General features: G+C 33.5%; 1 protein-coding gene and 1 long non-coding RNA gene across 2 annotated transcripts; both read right to left on the reverse strand.

The window, feature by feature from the left end:
• Nucleotides 1–2,730: 2,730 nt before the first annotated feature.
• Nucleotides 2,731–12,787, reverse strand: LOC146884044 (receptor-like protein EIX2). Its single transcript, XM_085665637.1, has 3 exons — nucleotides 11,902–12,787; nucleotides 6,542–7,597; nucleotides 2,731–3,401 (listed from the first exon to the last, which is right to left on the reverse strand). Exons 1-3 carry the CDS (start codon nucleotides 12,785–12,787, stop codon nucleotides 2,731–2,733), a joined length of 2,613 nt encoding a protein of 870 aa, XP_085521763.1.
• A 1,596-nt stretch (nucleotides 12,788–14,383) lies between these two features.
• LOC114164506 (uncharacterized) lies at nucleotides 14,384–15,366 on the reverse strand. Its single transcript, XR_014984137.1, has 2 exons — nucleotides 14,771–15,366; nucleotides 14,384–14,678 (listed from the first exon to the last, which is right to left on the reverse strand). It is a non-coding gene; the product is annotated as an uncharacterized LOC114164506 (long non-coding RNA).
• Between the last annotated feature and the right edge of the window lie 3,204 nt (nucleotides 15,367–18,570).

Raw genomic sequence — 18,570 nt, forward strand, 5'->3', positions numbered from 1 at the left:
TATTTGTATTTGTGTCGGTCTAATAGAAATCAATTATCATAATCGAATATTTATAACCTTAAAAAAAGACATTGAAATAAAGTTGTAAACTTTGTATGTCTATTATATCTTATTGAGAAAAAAGAAGTTCACAATTAAATTAAATTCAAAAATAAAAAACAGAGATTTATTGCTAAAAAATATTATTTTGAAAGAAAAATGTCCAAATTATAAATCAGCATGAAAACTTTTGCATTGGATTCAAAAGTCTTCACAAAGAAGTGTAATTGTGATCAATTCGTGATACCATATCTATTATCAGAAAACTTTGTTTATTTAAAGCAACGACTTGACTATAACGTTGATTTACAAAATGTGTCCCCTACGCCCACGATAACCATTTTGGAAAAACCTTTCAAATCAAACATAATTTATTGATTGCTTATTCTTTATTCTTTAAATAATTCATTTGAAGGCTTCACACGTATACGCTACTGTAAATTATGTTAAATCACCAATATTAAGAAAAATAATTCTAGTAATTTTATGAAGAATATAAAAAAATAAAACAACGTAAAGTTCATCTCCTACTGGGTTTAAGTTGATGATATTTGAGTTTGCCCTATGATAATATGATGAAATTTTGTGTTAAATAAGAAAACACAGTTAATTAGGATTTCAACGACTTGACTATAAAAAAAGCGATTGAAACTTTGTTGAAAAAATGTGTCCCCTACCGATTTTTTATTTTTTTTTCTGACGGAGCACCTTTTGAGAATAAAATTAGAGAGGTAGCATGAGTTGAATTTTTTTTTTTTTGAATTATTTACAATTGGAAGATGAAAAAACACTAAATTAAGAAAAGATAAAATAAGGTAAAATTAATTAATGTAGTAATAATTTATAATTGTTGTAAATTTTTGAGAAAATAATTTTAAGAAATACATAAGTATATTGTTAAATATAATTTAATTTAATTATATTTTGTTGTTGGAAGTTTGTAAAGTAGCAATTGATAATTAGAAAAAATGAAGTGAATTTATATGTTATTCAAATTAGTTAATAAATAAAGGAAAACAGAGTCAAAATTTGTTGTTTCATAAAAGAATTATTAATAGATAAGTATTAAAATAAGTATAAAGATGTTAAGTATAACATTCCATTTAATTAATCAACGTAATTAAAATAAGCATCACACAATTATAATATAACATAACAGTCCTAGAGTTTAAACATAACTCTTTACTATTCAAGGCACACAATAATACCCATCAAGAAACAAGTTATACAGTTTACTGAAATCATATAGAAATTTAAAGACCCACAAGTATATGGGCCGTATCCCTAAAAAAAGTCCAAGAAGGACAGGAAGTTCAGCCCAAGAAGACCAAGCAGCGGAATCATCTACCTCCTGTTGACCACGAGTACCTCTCGCATCTAGTGTGTGCAACTGGTCTTAGTGTCTCTGGATAAAAGAAAATGATATGGGAATTGTCGATGGGTTTGATGGAGTGGAGGTCTTGAGAAATGAAAATGGTGATGAGTTGTGTAAAATGATTGGTGTTGAGGTGTCGATGACGAAGAAGAAAAATGCAAAGATGGAGGTGAGGCCCCTGTGGTGATGAGTGAAGGAGAAGATAAATTGTGTAGGTGCCCTAAGTGAAAAATCTGTTTGGTGAGGGTGCCTGGTGCTGTTAATAAGTATTTGGAGAATGAAAAAATGATGAATGGGTTGAAGATTGAGGTTGAAGATGGATGATGCAGCAGCATATTTTAATTTGAAGTAACCAATATTTTATTTCTATATGGTGATGACAGTAGAATGACAAAAATTTTGCAATTAATAATAGAATATAAATTAGTTGAAATGACGTAAAGTCCTATGCATATTTCATGGGACGATCCACTTTTACTATATAAAACATACAGCATATACTTATCTCACTTAAATGCTACGAAGATCAACACGCTTACATAGTTGTTAGAACAAAGGAAAAATAAAAGATAAAGTAGGAAACCATCACTGTAACTTAAAGAAAAAAACAAAATACACAAATTATTAATAATAACAAAATTTAAATATTAAGTTCATCTTGCTGACATTGTTTATAAGAACTATACCCCCATGTTCTCTTCTCCTACGCTTGATGACTCGTTCTCTTTTGACGAATGAAAAATACCTACGATATAAGATAATGAAAGAATTTATATTAGAATAATTAAATTAATTGGCAAGGTTTCATTGTATATAATTTTGCAATTTTAAAAAAAATATTAATACACTATAAAATATCTTAAATTGATATTTCTTCTTTCCATTATTTTAATATATTTTCATTTTTCTTACAATTTTTTCGACTTTCGATAAATAAAAATTGAAGATTAGAAAAGCAAATTGAAGGATAAAATATTTTACAAAAATAAAAAATTAAAAGTTAAAAGCTAAGATACTACTATGACATATGTGAGATGAGAAAACTCATCTGGTTTTCTTCTAAACTGAATTCATATATATTTATATATATTTGTAAATAAGTTGGATATAAATATTAATGCAATTCAAAGCAATATATAAAGAATAATTTACAATAAAAATTAAAAAATAAATGAACAATTAATGTATGTTTTACTAATTGTGAAGAACATACTATGTAAACATAAATTGAAATAAATTTTTTAACAAAAAGTTTTTTCACTCACCAGTATTATTTTATAACTTGCTTGACCTATGGAAGAGATTCACGTTGATAATCACATGGCACGAAATCGATCTCTCAAAGAATAAAGAAACTTGAAGTAAGCATGCCTTAGTTTTTTGTTTAAGAGAATGGCACAACTAACTCCCAAAAAGCCAGTTACAAATCCAGATTCAATTCCGATGTAAAACCATGCCAGAAACATAGATTGATTTCCATCTTCATCTACAAGTTTTGTGTCTTTATGATTATCATCTTGAACGCACATTTTGGTAAGTGGAGGTCCACAAAGAGCATGATTTCCCATGTAACTAAGTGTAGTGAACCCTTGAAGTTGTGTGCCTGATGGTATTTCTCCTGTTAGATTGTTGAATGATAGGTTCAAGTAACCCAAAAAGGACAAGCTGGACAAGCTCTGAGGAATTTGACCACCAAGTTGGTTTAATGAAAAATCAAGGGACTCTAAGTTTTTCATGTTTCCTATCTCATTTGGTATTTTTCCTACTAATTTATTGTGGGATAAATTCAAGGAGGACAAGCCGATGAGACTAAACATTTCTGGCGGTATTATTCCAGACAAGTTGTTACTTGACATATCAATTAAGGTCATAAAGTGCAGGTTTTTTGCATATTCTAATACTTGACCTTTAGTAACCAATTCAAGATATTCATCTATGAAGGTGTAACGACCACCATATGAAGGAATGTAAAAACAAAGTTTGTTAAATGAAGTATCGCAACCGGAATCGCGACGGGAAGGCGAATTGAAAAAGAAAACGGGTTTAAAAGAGATTTGGAGTCGCCACCATAGTTATTCTGGAAAACTACGGTGGCGACTCCCAAATCTTTTTTAAATCCGTTTTCTTTTTTGGGTTGTCTTTCCGTCGCGATTTCGGTTGCGACAGCTGGCGACTCCACTGGGAATTCTAGAGAGTCAAGCCATTTAATTAGATATGCACACTTGATGTGATTTTTTCTAATGTTTTCTTTCCCCCTTCTTTTATTTGTATATTCTTGTATTCATATGTGTTTGTATATAATTTCTTTTTGGGTAAATTGTGTGTTAATTATTTTTGCTTATGTTGATAAATGTTTTGGAATTGCTCTACTTGCCTGGGAAATTTTTTGGTTGTTTTGCAGGTGGGGGTTTGGGTATGCATCATTCTCCCTTCACACACACATTGTGCATATCATGAGTGGGGCCCTATACCCGGGTCTGTGTAACTTAGAATTAGAGGGGAATGTGTAGCAGTGCCACAGTGGATGAACTTCCCAAGTGGTCATTGTGAGAACCCCAACTAGAGTTTGCTTGTTTCCTTGGTACTCTCACTCTTTGTTGTATACCAACTATTGTGGGAAATATCATGAAGTGGGTCAAAGCTCTAGTGACCTTGATCCTTAAGTTTAGGGAACCATCCCGGGGAGCGCATGTACTTCACCCTAGACCTTAAGCGCCAAACCTCTATTAAGCACAAAGGGAGATTACTTGCTTTAATCATCATCTTGTGGTGTGCATAATGTACATGTGAATAAGTGCCTATTGAGGCACAATCATGCATAGCATTTTTATATCATACATCACATCTTATGAAAATAAGCGCCTCTTGACGCATAAACATGCATTTCATTATGTCACTCTGCATTCATGCATTTCATTATGTCATTCTGCATATCATGCATGGTGTTTTCAAATAATTGTATCACATTTCATCATCATATCATGGGAATAAATGCCTCTTGAGGCACATGCATTACATCTCATATAGGTTTTTTTTTCAATTAGTTGCATGTCATGCATGGTACTCTTTAATCGCATCGACATACAAGTGAGTAAGTGCCTCTTGGGCACAAACTTGCGTTGCAATTGTTGTTTTTAGTCATAGTGGCATGTACATAGTTTTTTTTAATCCATATCACGCAGACTTTGCAAAAGAGAGGAAGGAAATAAAAAAGTTTGTCACATTTTAAGTCACTTGTTTTTCTCGCGAATCATCAAATTCACTTCGTAAAAAAAAGAAGAAGAGAATAATGGGGTGCCACGCTTTTCTGGAGACAAATGTTTAACCAAGAATAACGACTTGACTTTTTCTTTTCAGACGTTCGTGTGCGCATGGTTTGAAACAGTTCATCCTTCGGCTTCCCTACAATGAAGGATTTGCCCTATCAACATTGACATTACCCAAGTTGATAAACATAAACCTTTAGAGTTGGTAGATTTTCTAAGTTTATCCTTGTCTACACTTGTGGGGTGGTCCTTGAATCCATTGAGACAAAAAAAAATCATTAAAAAAAAAGAAAATGAAAAAAAAATAAAGTTTGCTAGACTGAAAACCAAAAAAACAGTTTTGGCAAAAAAAAAATGCTTTGGTCAAATCAGTAGTAGGTTGAATGAATATATAATGTTTGATATCATATCTTTTGAAGCATTTGTCTAATCTACATAACATGAGAATTTCAAACTATCCTCTTTCATTACATTTCCACCATAAAACCTACATTTTGAATTTCATGGAGGATCAACATAAAATGGGCACACTGGCCTGGATAGACTGCGAGCAAATCTCTTAGCATGAAAATAAAAAATAAAAAATGTCTGCTAGACTGAAGACCTGAAAGGGTGGTTTAGGCAAAAAAAAAGACAAGAATAAAAGTAAGGGACAACCTGTAACATGAACCAATTTTCTTAATGAGTTGAAACTTCTTGAAAGAGAAAATAATCATATTTTGAAAATGATGTGTGGCCATGTTTCTTTATCATAAAACACAAAATGTGAACCTTTGTTACCCCTTTGAGACTTAAAAGAGCAAATATTTTTCTTTCAAATTACCTCGAACAAGGTTCACCTCACATTGATGATTTGCACTTTTGTTTGACAAACGGTTCACCAATAAAAAAATCCATGAGAATCAAAAAGTTTGAAAAAGACAAAAAAAAAATGATGATGATGATTTGGTTACATCAAGAAGAAAAAGAAGGAGGATCGATGTTAGAAAAAAGGAGAAATGCTGAACACATAAGAGACAAATGAATTTATGATGCATCATTATTCAAAGATCATTCTTCCAAGATACCATCACATCTTTTTGAGTTTTTACTATCCACATTTCCTTTCATACGCTTAGCCTTGACCACGATACAAGCATAATAAAGCCCACACAGATCCAAGACTGATTGTCGATACCTTTCAAAAAGTTTAATTCATGGAAATCATATTGACGTGCTGAAAGGTTTGTCCAAAAAAAAAATAGAAAATCTAAAGAATGAAAAATATTTTCTTTCACTTTATTGTGTCTGTCCGGTCGCTCGCACCGCGTGACACTCATTTTCAAAAATACCAAAATAATTTTCTTTCCTTTTGGTGTCTGTCCGACCGCTCGCATCGCGTGACACGTATTTTTCAAGTAAAAAAAATAATACAGAAAAATATAAAATTCCAAAATATAAAAAACATCGTTTCTTTTAAACAAACAAGCTTTTCTAAAGAACTATGTAACCCTAATTTCTCATTTTTAATGAGAATACGTAGGACCAAGGTCAATCCTTGTCGGGCCCAAGAAATTAAAAAATATTTTTTGTTTCTTTTTAGCATTTTTGTCTTATTATTTTCGGGGAATATTAATATTTTGAAAATCACATCAACTTTGCGTTTTTAATTAAAGGTACCGCCCTTGGGCGGGCGCTGTAGGGTGTTAACACCTTCCTTACGTGCAACCGACTCCCGGATCCAAAATCAGGTTTTTCGCAGACTTGTCTTATTATTTATGGTTTTCCGTAGTTTTCCAGAATAACTATGGTGGCGACTCCAAATCTCTTTTAAACCCGTTTTTTTTTTCAGTTCGCCTTCCCGTCGCGATTCCTGTGACGACTGAAGCATTGTTGAAAAGTAAGGTTTTGATATTACTAAGACAATTGGGTATATAACCAGAGATTGCGTTATTTGCTATATCCAATACAATGAGGGAAGATAATAGACATATTTGTGGTGCGATTTTACCAGTAAAATGATTGGACCTTAATTGGAGAGCCATTACACCATGAGATATCCAATGTGGTATGTTTCCAGATAATTGGTTATTGCGAACATTAAAGACCAAAAGAGAACGACAATTTTGCAATGAGCGAGGAATGTCTCCTTGTAGTTTATTTTCATGCAAATGGAGTGAGGTGAGATTAGATAACAAGCCCATTGATGGAGGTATTTTGCCTGAGAGATTATTGCTTCCCAAGTGAATAACAACCAAAGATTTCCAATTCTTCCAACAATTTGTAAGTCCTCTAGATAGATTATTCAATGATATGTCCAAGAACAACAAATTGTTTTTCCCATTCAACATCTTATGATCACACAAGAGAGGAGACATGTCCCCTGATAATGAATTATTTGATAACAAGACGATGACCACGTTTGGTGATAATTGAGGCAAGGAGCCTTTCAAACCATTCGATGATAGATAAATGAATGAAGAATTCAATAACACATTTAACATGTTCCCATCTATCAAATTGTCTTCCAATCGGATTTCAGTCACTCTTGATACAAAATTCCAAAATTTTTCTGGAGCCTCAAATGTTGATTCACATATAGTTAAACTTTCAATAGATTGTTGTGTATAAAACCACGTAGGAAGGTTGGGATTTGAAAACCCAAGAGTTAGTCTTTCAAGTTGAAAAGGTGGAATCCATTGGGAGTCAAAATCAAAAGTTAATGTGGAATACGAGTATATACCCAGATCCTTTAATTTTGACAATTTGGCTAAATTTCTCTCAGACACGACTCTAGTCAATCGATTTGAAGAAACATCTAAGATAATTAAGGATGATAGATTTCCCAAATTTATGGGAATGGATCCAGAAAACATGTTGTCACTAAGACTAAGAGTTTCTAAATGGTAGAATTCACCAAACCAATCTGGAATGGGTCTGTTAGTATTTTAAGGTTGTTAAAGGGATAGTTGAAGGGATAGAGAAAATGTGTGGATAGTAGAGTGTGAAAGTAATAGTTGGAGAAGTGTATTTTGTAGTTGAGAGTAGTTGTATTAGATATTGTGCTAGTTGTTCTTCATGTTACAAATGGTAGGATACATGGGTATTTATAGACCCATAGATTATTCTAGAAACTTCTAGCTAGAACTAATGCAAATACTTCTAGATTTTTCTACATAGTTGAATGTTCTTGATTTTTCTTTCTATCCTAGGCTTTTCTCCAATACTCTAGAAGTTTCTTTACATTCCAACAACTCTATCTTATATTTTTCTAGATTCTTCTAGAATTTGCATTATACTTTAATACTCCTCCTTGATGCAAATTCGGTAACTCCAAGCATAGTGCGTAGTAGTTCAAATCTTGGTCTTGGTAAGGCCTTTGTGAAGATATCTGCAATTTGATCTTCTAGTCGTGTAGCCGTCAGATAAAGTAGACTTCCAACTAGACTCCTGTATCGAGATGCATCGGCTTCTGGTGCTCCATCCACTTTTTGTAGTTTCTCATTCGTCACTAGTGGTGTGCTTACAGGTTTGCACCCGTACATCTTAAATTTCTTCAGCAAATCTTCTATATATTTCTTTTGTGAGATGAATATTCCATCATCTCTTTGACTTACCTTTATGCCGAGGAAATAACTCATCAAGCCAAGATCAGTCATCTCAAAGGTCTTCATCATATCTTCTTTAAACTCCATCAACATCTTTGTGTTGGTTCCAGTATAAATAAGATCATCTACATATAGAGAGAGTAAAAGAGTATGCTGACCTTGTGTCTTGATGTATAGTGTAGGCTCACTCTTGCTCCTCCTGAATCCTTGATTGGTGAAATATTGATCGATTCTGCTGTACCATGCACGAGGAGCTTGTTTTAGGCCATATAAAGCTTTCTTTAATCTCAACACTTTGGCTTCTTGGCCTTTAACCACAAATCCTGGTGGTTGCTCTATATAGATCTCTTCTTCAAGAACACCATTGAGGAATGCATACTTGACGTCTAATTGGTAGATGCTCCATCCTTTTTGTGCTGCAAGGGCTATTAGAGTTCTTATTGTGTCTAGTCGAGCAACTGGAGCAAATGTCTCATTGTAGTCTACTCCAGGTTGTTGTGAATAACCCTTAGCTACCAACCTTGCCTTGTGTTTGTGTATGGTACCATCAGGGTTTAACTTTGTCTTGAAGAACGACTTAACTCCGATGATATCTTTATCTTTTGGACAGTCTGCTAGCTACCAAGTGTTATTTTTCTCTATTGTCTTTATCTCTTCTTTCATTGCCTTGACCCATTCTTCTTGTTTTGCGGCCTCTTCAAAGGTTCCAGGCTCTAGTATGGCCAAGTTGCAAGATTCATAGATGTCTGTTAGAGATCTGATTCGTCTCAGAGTGGATTCAGGCGATGATTCTTCTTGATCTTGAATTGATGTTGGAGTTGCAAGAGATTCTAGAGTTATAATGGTATCTTGATCATTATCTTCTTGGCTTGTAGTTGGTTGATTGTTGGGCATGTATATTGTCTTCCTCTCAATTTGTTCCTATTCCCAGTTCCAAGTAGAACTTTCATCTACTTCAATGTCCCTACTGATAGTTAGCTTCTTTGTTTGAAGATTATAGACTCTGTAGCCTTTGGATTGTGTACTATATCCCAAGAAGATGCCTCGTACGGTCTTGTCTTCTAGTTTGTGTCTCTTTTGGTCTGGAACATGAATATAGCAAACAGATCCAAATACTCTTAGATGTTTAGCTGATGGTTTCTTACCGCTCTAGGCTTCGATTGGAGTTTTGTCTTGGACTGCTTTAGTAGGACATCTATTGAGTAGGTAGACAAAAATGTATTTGGTAGTCCTTTCTCCTTCAACATTGATCTCGCCATCTCCATGACTGTGCGATTCTTTCTCTCTGAAACACCATTTTGTTGTGGAGTATATACGACTGTAAGTTGTCGTTCTATGCCTTCATCTTTGCAGAATTTGTCAAACTCACGAGTTGTGTACTCTTTTCCACGATCACTTCTAAGTACTTTTATCTGTTTTCCACTTTGTTTCTCGACAAGAGCCTTGAATTTCTTGAATATTCCGAAGACTTCTGACTTTGCCTTTAAGAAATAGACCCATGTCATTCTAGAGAAGTCATCAATGAAAAGGATGAAGTACCTATTGTTGTGATGTGAAGGCGTCCTCATTGGTCCACAAACATCGATGTGGATTAATTCTAGTAAGTCTTTTGCTCTCCATGCTTTGTCTGTTGAGAATGGTAATCGGTGTTGCTTACCGAGAAGACATCCTTCGCATGATTCATTATTCTCCTTCAAGTAAGGAAGATCCCTCATCATGTTTTTTTGATTTAGAAGCTTTAAGGCATGTGTGTTGAAGTGGCCGAATCTTCTATGCCAAAGCCATGAGTCATCAACTTCCGCCTTCATGGCAATATTAGTTCCAGGTTTGAAGCTTATGGGAAAGCTTCTATTTCTCTTCTCCATTTTTACTTCACCAATTTCTAACCTTCTACTGTCATAAATTTTGCATGTATCTTTCTCAAAGTGAAGAGAATACCCATTCTTCATCATTTGGCCAATACTTAAAAGATTTTCTTTAAGATTGGAAACTAGTAAAACGTCCTTGATGAATTTCGTACCTTTCTTTGTCTCCACCATGACAGTTCCTTTGCCTTGAGACTCCACTGTGGCGCCATTTCCAAGTCGAACTTTGACATTGACAGATTTATCAATGTCTTTGAAGATACTTTGATATTTGGCCATGTGATTGCTGCATCCACTGTCCAAGTACCATTTTCCTTCTCCACTATGAGATTCTTGATTGGCATAGAATAAACCTTGCTCCTGATTATGTTCTTCAGTAAAGTTTGTTTGATGCTTATTTTTATTACGACAATATTTCTCCACATGTCCAGGCTTCTTGCAATAATGACATATTGGCTTCCCACGATGCCAACAGTCTTTTTCTGCATGACTTGACTTATTGCAAATGCCACACGGAGGATATTTATCTTTCTTGCTTCCAGAGAAATTTCTAGAATCTTTGCTTCTAGAATATTCTTCAATATTTTTCTTTTCTTCTTCTTCTCTCCTTTTGGGTTGTAATTTGAGCTTTGATTGGAAAGCATTTTCGACTGAATTTGTATCAGCACGATTATTTAATCTTGCTTCGTGCGCTCCAAGGAGACCAACTAATTTACTTATCGATAGAGAAGATGGATCCGAGGAAGTTTCTATGGAAGCTACTATGGAATCATATTTCTCTGAGAGTGATAAGAATTTTTTCTACCACTCTTTTTTCCTTAATTTCTTTTCCATATAGCTTCATTTTATTCACTATTTCTTTTATTCTTCCATAGTATTCTTCAATGGTCTTAGATTCCTTCATCCTGATGGTCTCAAATTCTCTTCTTAGATAGTGTAGTTTAACGGAGCGTACCTGTTCATTGCCTTCAAATTCTTCTTCCAAAATATCCTATGCCCTTTTTGCAGTTTCTGCATCCATGATCCTCCTGGCGATAGTTTCTCCCACAGCTTGTTGAAGAACAAATAATGCTTGGGCATCCTTTTGTTCAGAATCTTCTAACTTTTTCCGTTCCTCCTCAGATAGAGTCTCAATATTATCTGGTTTTGTATAACCAGATTGAACAATATCCCACAATTTTTGTGAGATAAAATATGTCTTTAGTTTGAGTTTCCAAAGGTCAAAATTTTCACCAGTAAAAATTGGTAGGGGGACTGAAGAAAAGTGAACAATGTTAGAAGCCATAGATTAAGAGAAAAAAACTCTCTTCTTTTGGAAGTATAGAAGGAAGGTTTTGGAAGTAATAGAGTAATTTTTCTACGCCCAATAAATGATCGAACGTAGCTCTGGTACCACTGTTAGTATTTTAAGGTTGTTAAAGGGATAGTTGAAGGGATAGAGAAAATGTGTGGATAGTAGAGTGTGAAAGTAATAGTTGGAGAAGTGTATTTTGTAGTTGAGAGTAGTTGTATTGGATATTGTGTTAGTTGTTCTTCATGTTACAAATGGTAGGATACATGGGTATTTATAGACCCATAGATTATTCTAGAAACTTCTAGCTAGAACTAATGCAAATACTTCTAGATTTTTCTACATAGTTGAATGTTCTTGATTTTTCTTTCTATCCTAGGCTTTTCTCCAATACTCTAGAAGTTTCTTTACATTTCAACAACTTTATCTTATATTTTTCTAGATTCTTCTAGAATTTGCATTATACTTTAATAGGGTCCATCAAAGTTATTTTCATCCAATACCAAGGCTTTGATTTCTCGAAGATTTAACAAAGTCTTAGGTAGATGTCCTTTTAAAGAACTTGATCTAAGGTATAAATAATATATATCACAACTAAGATTGAATAACCACTTAGGTAACTCTGAGTTAAATTCATTTGCAGAAAGACTAAGAAATTCGAGTTTAGTAAAATTAGCATACCGAAGAGACAAACTCAAGTCTTTAAGTTGACAATTACGCAAATGGAGGAATGAAAGTGATGGAAGCATAGTTACTAATTGAAGCCAATTGGTTTCCTTGCTAAGATCAATAGAACGGAGGTTAAGATACTCCAAAGAGGAGATATAGGGAAGCCACTGAAGGCTATTGATGGCAAGATTCGAGTTAAATGATAGATCAAGATGGCGAAGAGTTGAAGAGTTGACACATCGAAGAGGAGAAGTAAGTATAGATAGATTGTGACAATTATGATTATGTAGATAATCAAATTGTAATTCTAAGAAGTCATTGTTTCCCAAATCCAAGTAATCTAAAAATTGCAACTCCACTAACAACAAGGAGAGGTGAATGGAACCTGTAAGACAATGCGTTTTGTCTTCTTGATCTGTGTAACTTTGAATAGTTGAAGAACATGGGAGAGTGATTCGAGTAACTCTACTTGTGATGTTACTACACATTACTCCATTCCATTTACAACAATCTATTTCAGCGGACCATGAAGAAAGTACACCTGATGAATCTATGACTCCTTGCTTGAAGTTGAAGAGAGCATGCATGTCTTGTTGGTTGCAACGAATATTGATGTTGCAGAAGCCTGTGTTGAACATGGTTCCACACAACAACCATGAAAAAATGATAGCTTTTTGAAAAGGAGATATATTCATGATTACAAAAGAAATGAAGGTGTGAGCAAGGATGGATGACTTGAACATAATGGAAACAAACTTTATTTATAGTAATTGGAGTCTATTAAAAGTTTCACATTACGTAATAATATATTGAGGGTATTATATATATATATATATATATATATATATATATATATATATATATATATATATATATATATATATATATATATTTAAGATATTTAAAAAAAATATAATAATGAAAATATTCAATCTTAAAAGAAATAATAATTATTTTTAATCCGAAATAATTATGCTTTCAGAGGGTAAGATTATTATAAAAGATGTTTTTAAAAATCTTTAACGTAATGTCTTATTTACAAGTTTAATATTTATTCAATTTCTTTACTCACTCCCATACCATTATATTTCAATATTATCCTAAAACTCTTACTCACTTTAAATAGAATTATAAGTCTATTTTAAGAAAAACCCTACTACTACATTAATTTTGAATATATAATGTAATGTAATTATTGTTTTTTCTTTAACTTTTAACGGTTGGTAGTAGATAAAATTGTTGTTTTATGGTGAACTTTTGACGATGGTTTCGACCCATTGTTGATTCTTTTAACTTTTAACAATATTTAATATAATAATATTCAAAAATCGTCTTTAAAAGTCTTGATCTTTCCATAATTGTTATAGATGGTTCTCACTCTTTCAAAATATTTATGTTTTGATTTTCAACTTATTTTAAAAAGTATCAGCTTAAACATACACATATGCGATAGTGCCTGTGTCAACACTCAATTTCGTCCGGGTAACAATGATCAAAATAATAAAAAAAATTAATTAATTAAAGTTCAATTGAGAAGAATAAATAAGTAAATAATTAAAAAAAGAAAAGAAAAAAATATGTTTTAGTTTGAGGAAAAAATAATTATCTATTTATTTTTTTATTATTTTTTTTATTTATTTTAGTTTTTTTTATTTGTTTATTTGGACTTATTATTTTGATTATTACATTATTTTTCTTTCCATTATTACAGCTCCATTTTTGTTTTAAGTTTCTCATTCTAGTTTAATAAAAAAGAAAGATAAAAAAAAAGAAAAAAAAAAGAAAAAAAAAAGAAAGAAAAAAGAGAGAAGGGAAAGGGGAAAGAAACAGGTAACGTAAGGTCTCTCTTCTGTCAGACCCATGCATGCTATGCTATCATGGTTTTGTATTGGGAAGGGCATGTAGCATGGTGATGATGGCTGAAGGAGCAGGAAGCAACATCTGCTCTCAGCCTTGTCCCAAATTTCGAAATTGGAAGGTGTAGAGGGTTACATAATAAAAAGGGGAAGATTCATAAGGAGAGGGGTCTTTTTTTTGTTACTATCTGATAGGGGAGAGGGCACAAGAGATAAGTGAGGGAGAGAAGGAGTCAAATTTGGAAACAGAAACAAAGCTGTTGTTAGTGCATTAAGTTACCGTTACCGTGACGACTTGATGTTGTTGTTGATGTATGAATTAGAGCTTATGTTAATTTGATATTAAAGTTAGATGGTTTGAAATGAGCATGGTTATATCTCTTATTCATTTTTTATTCCCATCGCACCTGGTACAGTAAAGAACAGAGCACAATGTTTGTTTTTTAAGATATGTTCTTGTTTGGTGTTACTGTTGTCCGAATGAATACTGAAAATTGCCAAACCAAAACCCAAACATTTCACCAACAGTTATATTCTGCAGAGCACATTTTCACTAACTTTCTCGTCACACGTGCATAAAAATAAAAAATAAAACATGACCCAAAAGCAGTACTCACACACTGCATTCCATCATCCTTCGTAGTCCACGCATCCTTTCATTTTCACTCCACCCCCATTTTTTCTGCACAACACAAACACAAGATTCCTCCATCATCATTTTCACATTCACCTGCATAAAAAATCAAAATAAAAATAAAAAAAATAAAAAAACAGATTCACTATCATTAGCGACCGCTCTAACGTTTTCACAACACACCAAACCTTGGCGTCTCAAGACCCAAAAATCCAAATTCCAGAACAGAGAAACAGAGAAGAAAGAGAAATCGCCGACGGCAATGTCGCCAGCGAGTCGGACTTCGAACGAGCTGAGCAGCAGCGGCTTCAATCACGGTTGGGGCGCGACAGCAGGGGGCGCGACAGCGGGGCTCGCGAGGTGGATTCCAGACTTAGCGTGACTCGCGCGAGAAGAAGACTGAGAGACTTGGAACGCAGCGGAGGCCGGCGACGCTTTCGGCAGCGGTTGGCGCCGTCACCGGTGGCTCTGGTGGCACGCGAAGCTTGCGAGAGAGTGAATCGTGTTTGGAGGACAAGATGCGATTGAGGGAGCGTTCGCGCGCGCGGAAAATTAAAGGAAAAAACTGCAATGCGAACGCCGACGGCCTTCAACGGTGGCCGGCGTCGTCGATGCAGGTCATGGCCTGCCCTGTGATGGAGGTGAGCGGCGACAGGATCTTGGGTCGAGAAGAAGGAGCTGCCGTAGTAGAGGGAATGAATTTTATTTTCAATTAGGGTTTTTCTTGAAAAAGAAAGAAAAAGAGCTTCAGGCTTCATCACTGCATTACCACACGCACCCTCTCTTTTACCTCAACCACACCCTCCTCCTTTCTCTCCTTCGTGTACACCCTCTTTTTTTAATTCCTGCACCTCCATTTTGTGTTTCCTTAACACACCCCTTTATTTACTGCACACACCCCACCTGTTACTTCTCGCACCTCCCACATGTGATACTCCTGCACCCCATGCATTTGTCTATTATTTTTGGGTTTGTTGTTGTATTTGCTTTGTGCACCCCACCAATTACTCGTGCACCCTTACTTTTTTGTTTTCCACTTTTATCCATCTTAAATTTTTTTATCCTTTTATAAATTTATTTATTTATTTTTATTTATTTTATTTTAAAAAAAGAAAACAATTATATTTGAACATTATAAAAATTAAAATATAGAAAAAAAATCAAAAAATGGTTCTCTTTCATTTTTATTGTGTCTGACCGACCACCCGCGTCGTGTGACACTTTCTTCCAAATAATTTAAAAAATACTAAAATAATTTTCTTTCCCTTTTAGTGTTTGTCCGATCGCTCGCATCGTATGACACATGTTTTCAAATAATTCAAAAACACCAAAAAATATATAAAATTTCAAAATACAAAAACATCAACGTTTTTAAACAAGATATCTTTTTAAGAACTACGTGATTCTTGATTTTCCATTGTGAGATACGTAGGAACTAGGCCAGTCCTTGTCAGGTTCACCTCCAAAAATTAAATCTTTTTTTTTAAATGTTTTCCAAATATCTTTTAAAGAACTACGTAACCCTGATTTCTCATTTTTAATGAGAATACGTAGGACCAAGGTCAATCCTTGTCGGGCCCAAAAAATTAATTTTTTTTTTGTTTCTTTTCAATATTGTTTGTCTCATTATTTTTGGGGAAAATTAATATTTCGAAAACCACATCAACTTTGCACTTTTAATTAAAGGTACCGCCTTCGGGCGGGCGCTGTAGGGTGCTAACACCTTCCCTACGCGTAACCGACTCCCGGATCCAAAAATCTGGTTTTTCGCAGACTTGCTTTATTTTTATGGTTTTCCATAGTTTTCCAAAAATAACTGTGGTGGCGACTCCCAATCTTTTTAAAAAACCCGTTTTCTTTTTTCGATTCGCCTTCCCGTCGCGATTCCGGTTGCGACAGCCTGTATATGCAATATTTAGATATGCATGATATTATATTAAAAATAAAATGAGATGAACGGAAAAAAATAATTATCGATGATTATAGAAAAAAAAGAATAAGAGAAGATACATAGTCTTATAGAAAACATTATTAATTTTTAAAAATTTAACAATTAATTATATTATAAGGATAAAATTAAAATTATGAATTGCGAACACAGAAGAGAAAATATCTTTATACATTATTATAGATAAAATTGATATATTTTCTTTTTTTTTTTCTATTATTTAATTCAATTTTTCATTCATTTCATGTTTGGACCACACCAACATCTCACCGAAGAATGTAACTAAGGATGGCAATTAGGGCCCGGTCCGCGGGTCTAGCCCGCGGGCCCGCAGAAAAAACGTGGGGCGGGCCAAGATAGTGAGCCCGCATGCCCGCGGCCCGTGCGGACTGGCCCGCAAGCCCGCATAAAATTAAAAAAAAGAAAAACTTGCACTGTGTATATTAATTACTTCTTTTGTGGACTCTTGCATTAACGTTTCAAATTCTTGTATAACTGGAAAAGACAAATATTATGTAATTTTTAATGTGCTAAAATTTAAAGAATACATTGTGTATGTCATAGTCTGAATATCATGAAAATGTTGAATTATCAATTTATCATCTAATTCCCCAAAGTCTTTACTTAATTTTGTGAACTTCTTAAAGTTTTATCATAAAAATTTAAAAAAAATTTAAAAAATTATAAAAAAAAAGTGAACCGGCCCGCGGGCCTGCGAACCAAGGGGTATGCAGGGCGAGCCAGTGTTTTCAGCCCGCATAAAGTATGCGGGGCGGGACGGGCTAGCCCCGCATTGTCACCCCAAAATGTAACAATTATATATTGGGGATTTTGATTAATTGTTATGAAAAGAGATAAGATGATGTAAATTTTTCGTTCACAAATTTCCTTCCGTTGAAATATCAAATCCGTGTAATACTAAGAATTAATTGTTTGTTTGTCCGCAAGATATGAAAACAATAAAAAAACGAATTTAATTAGATTTATTTGGCAAAAAGAAGAAAATGATATTTTCTTTTGAAGGAAAGTTTGTGGAAGATATGAATAACAAAATTAAAGTCAGATCCGTGTAAAGTAGGTGTGGAAAAAAGAGAAGACACTTGCTCCGATTTAGGTTAATTTTCTTTCGAAAGGGAAGTTTGTGGAGGATGTCAAAAGATCAATATTTCCTCTTCTTTTATTACAAAATTCAAAACTTTCAACGTAACTATATATTCATCAAGTTTAACAACTATTCTCATCTACTTTGGTCCAAGTTTTCAAATTATTTTGTTTTTAAATGTAAAATTTATACATGTAGTTTTAGCTTCAATGTCTTAGGTCATTAGACCAAAAGTTGACTTAGACATCGGATCTAGTACGATAAGTGTTATTAAAATAATGACTTTAGGAGGGCAAGGATGAAAATAAGGGGACCATAACTCTTTTACCTTTTGGTTAGAATATTTTAGTGTCATGGTGTCCGTAAAACACCACAAGGTATGCGATTGTTAACTTAAAAATAAAGAAAATATAAGAATTAAATATGTTTTTGGTATCATAATTTTTAGTGAAAATTGAAATTAGTTACGATTTAAAATTTTGATTCAATTTAATAATTTAACTTTAAAAATACATAAATATAATCATTTTAAAAATAGTTATTAAGTTTATTTGATATTTTAATTGCGTTTCATGATAATTTATTAGCTAAAACAGAAATGTATAAATAACTCTAATATTATTATAAAACACAATTAGAATGTCAAATAAATTTAATAAAATTTGATTAAATTAACTAAAATCACATATTTATAAAATTAGAGACTAAATTTGATTACAAATTTGAATCCTAACTAATTTCAAAAACATTTAATTCAAGTGATGAAAAAAATTATTGGCACTACCTCTGTAGCTCATGGAGCGTACCCATACCCAAAAATTTGTTAAATTAGGGTAGATACTCTGTTATGAGGAGAGAGCGACAAAAGAAACAAAGAAGAAAATTAGGGACGCGAGAGGTTGAAAAAGAGAAGGACCCACACTATCACACGGAAGACT

Source organism: Vigna unguiculata, chromosome 8 (genome assembly GCF_037176805.1).
Source record: "Vigna unguiculata cultivar grain cowpea cultivar isolate G323 ecotype 2 chromosome 8, ASM3717680v1, whole genome shotgun sequence".
NCBI classification, from domain to species: Eukaryota; Viridiplantae; Streptophyta; class Magnoliopsida; order Fabales; family Fabaceae; genus Vigna; species Vigna unguiculata.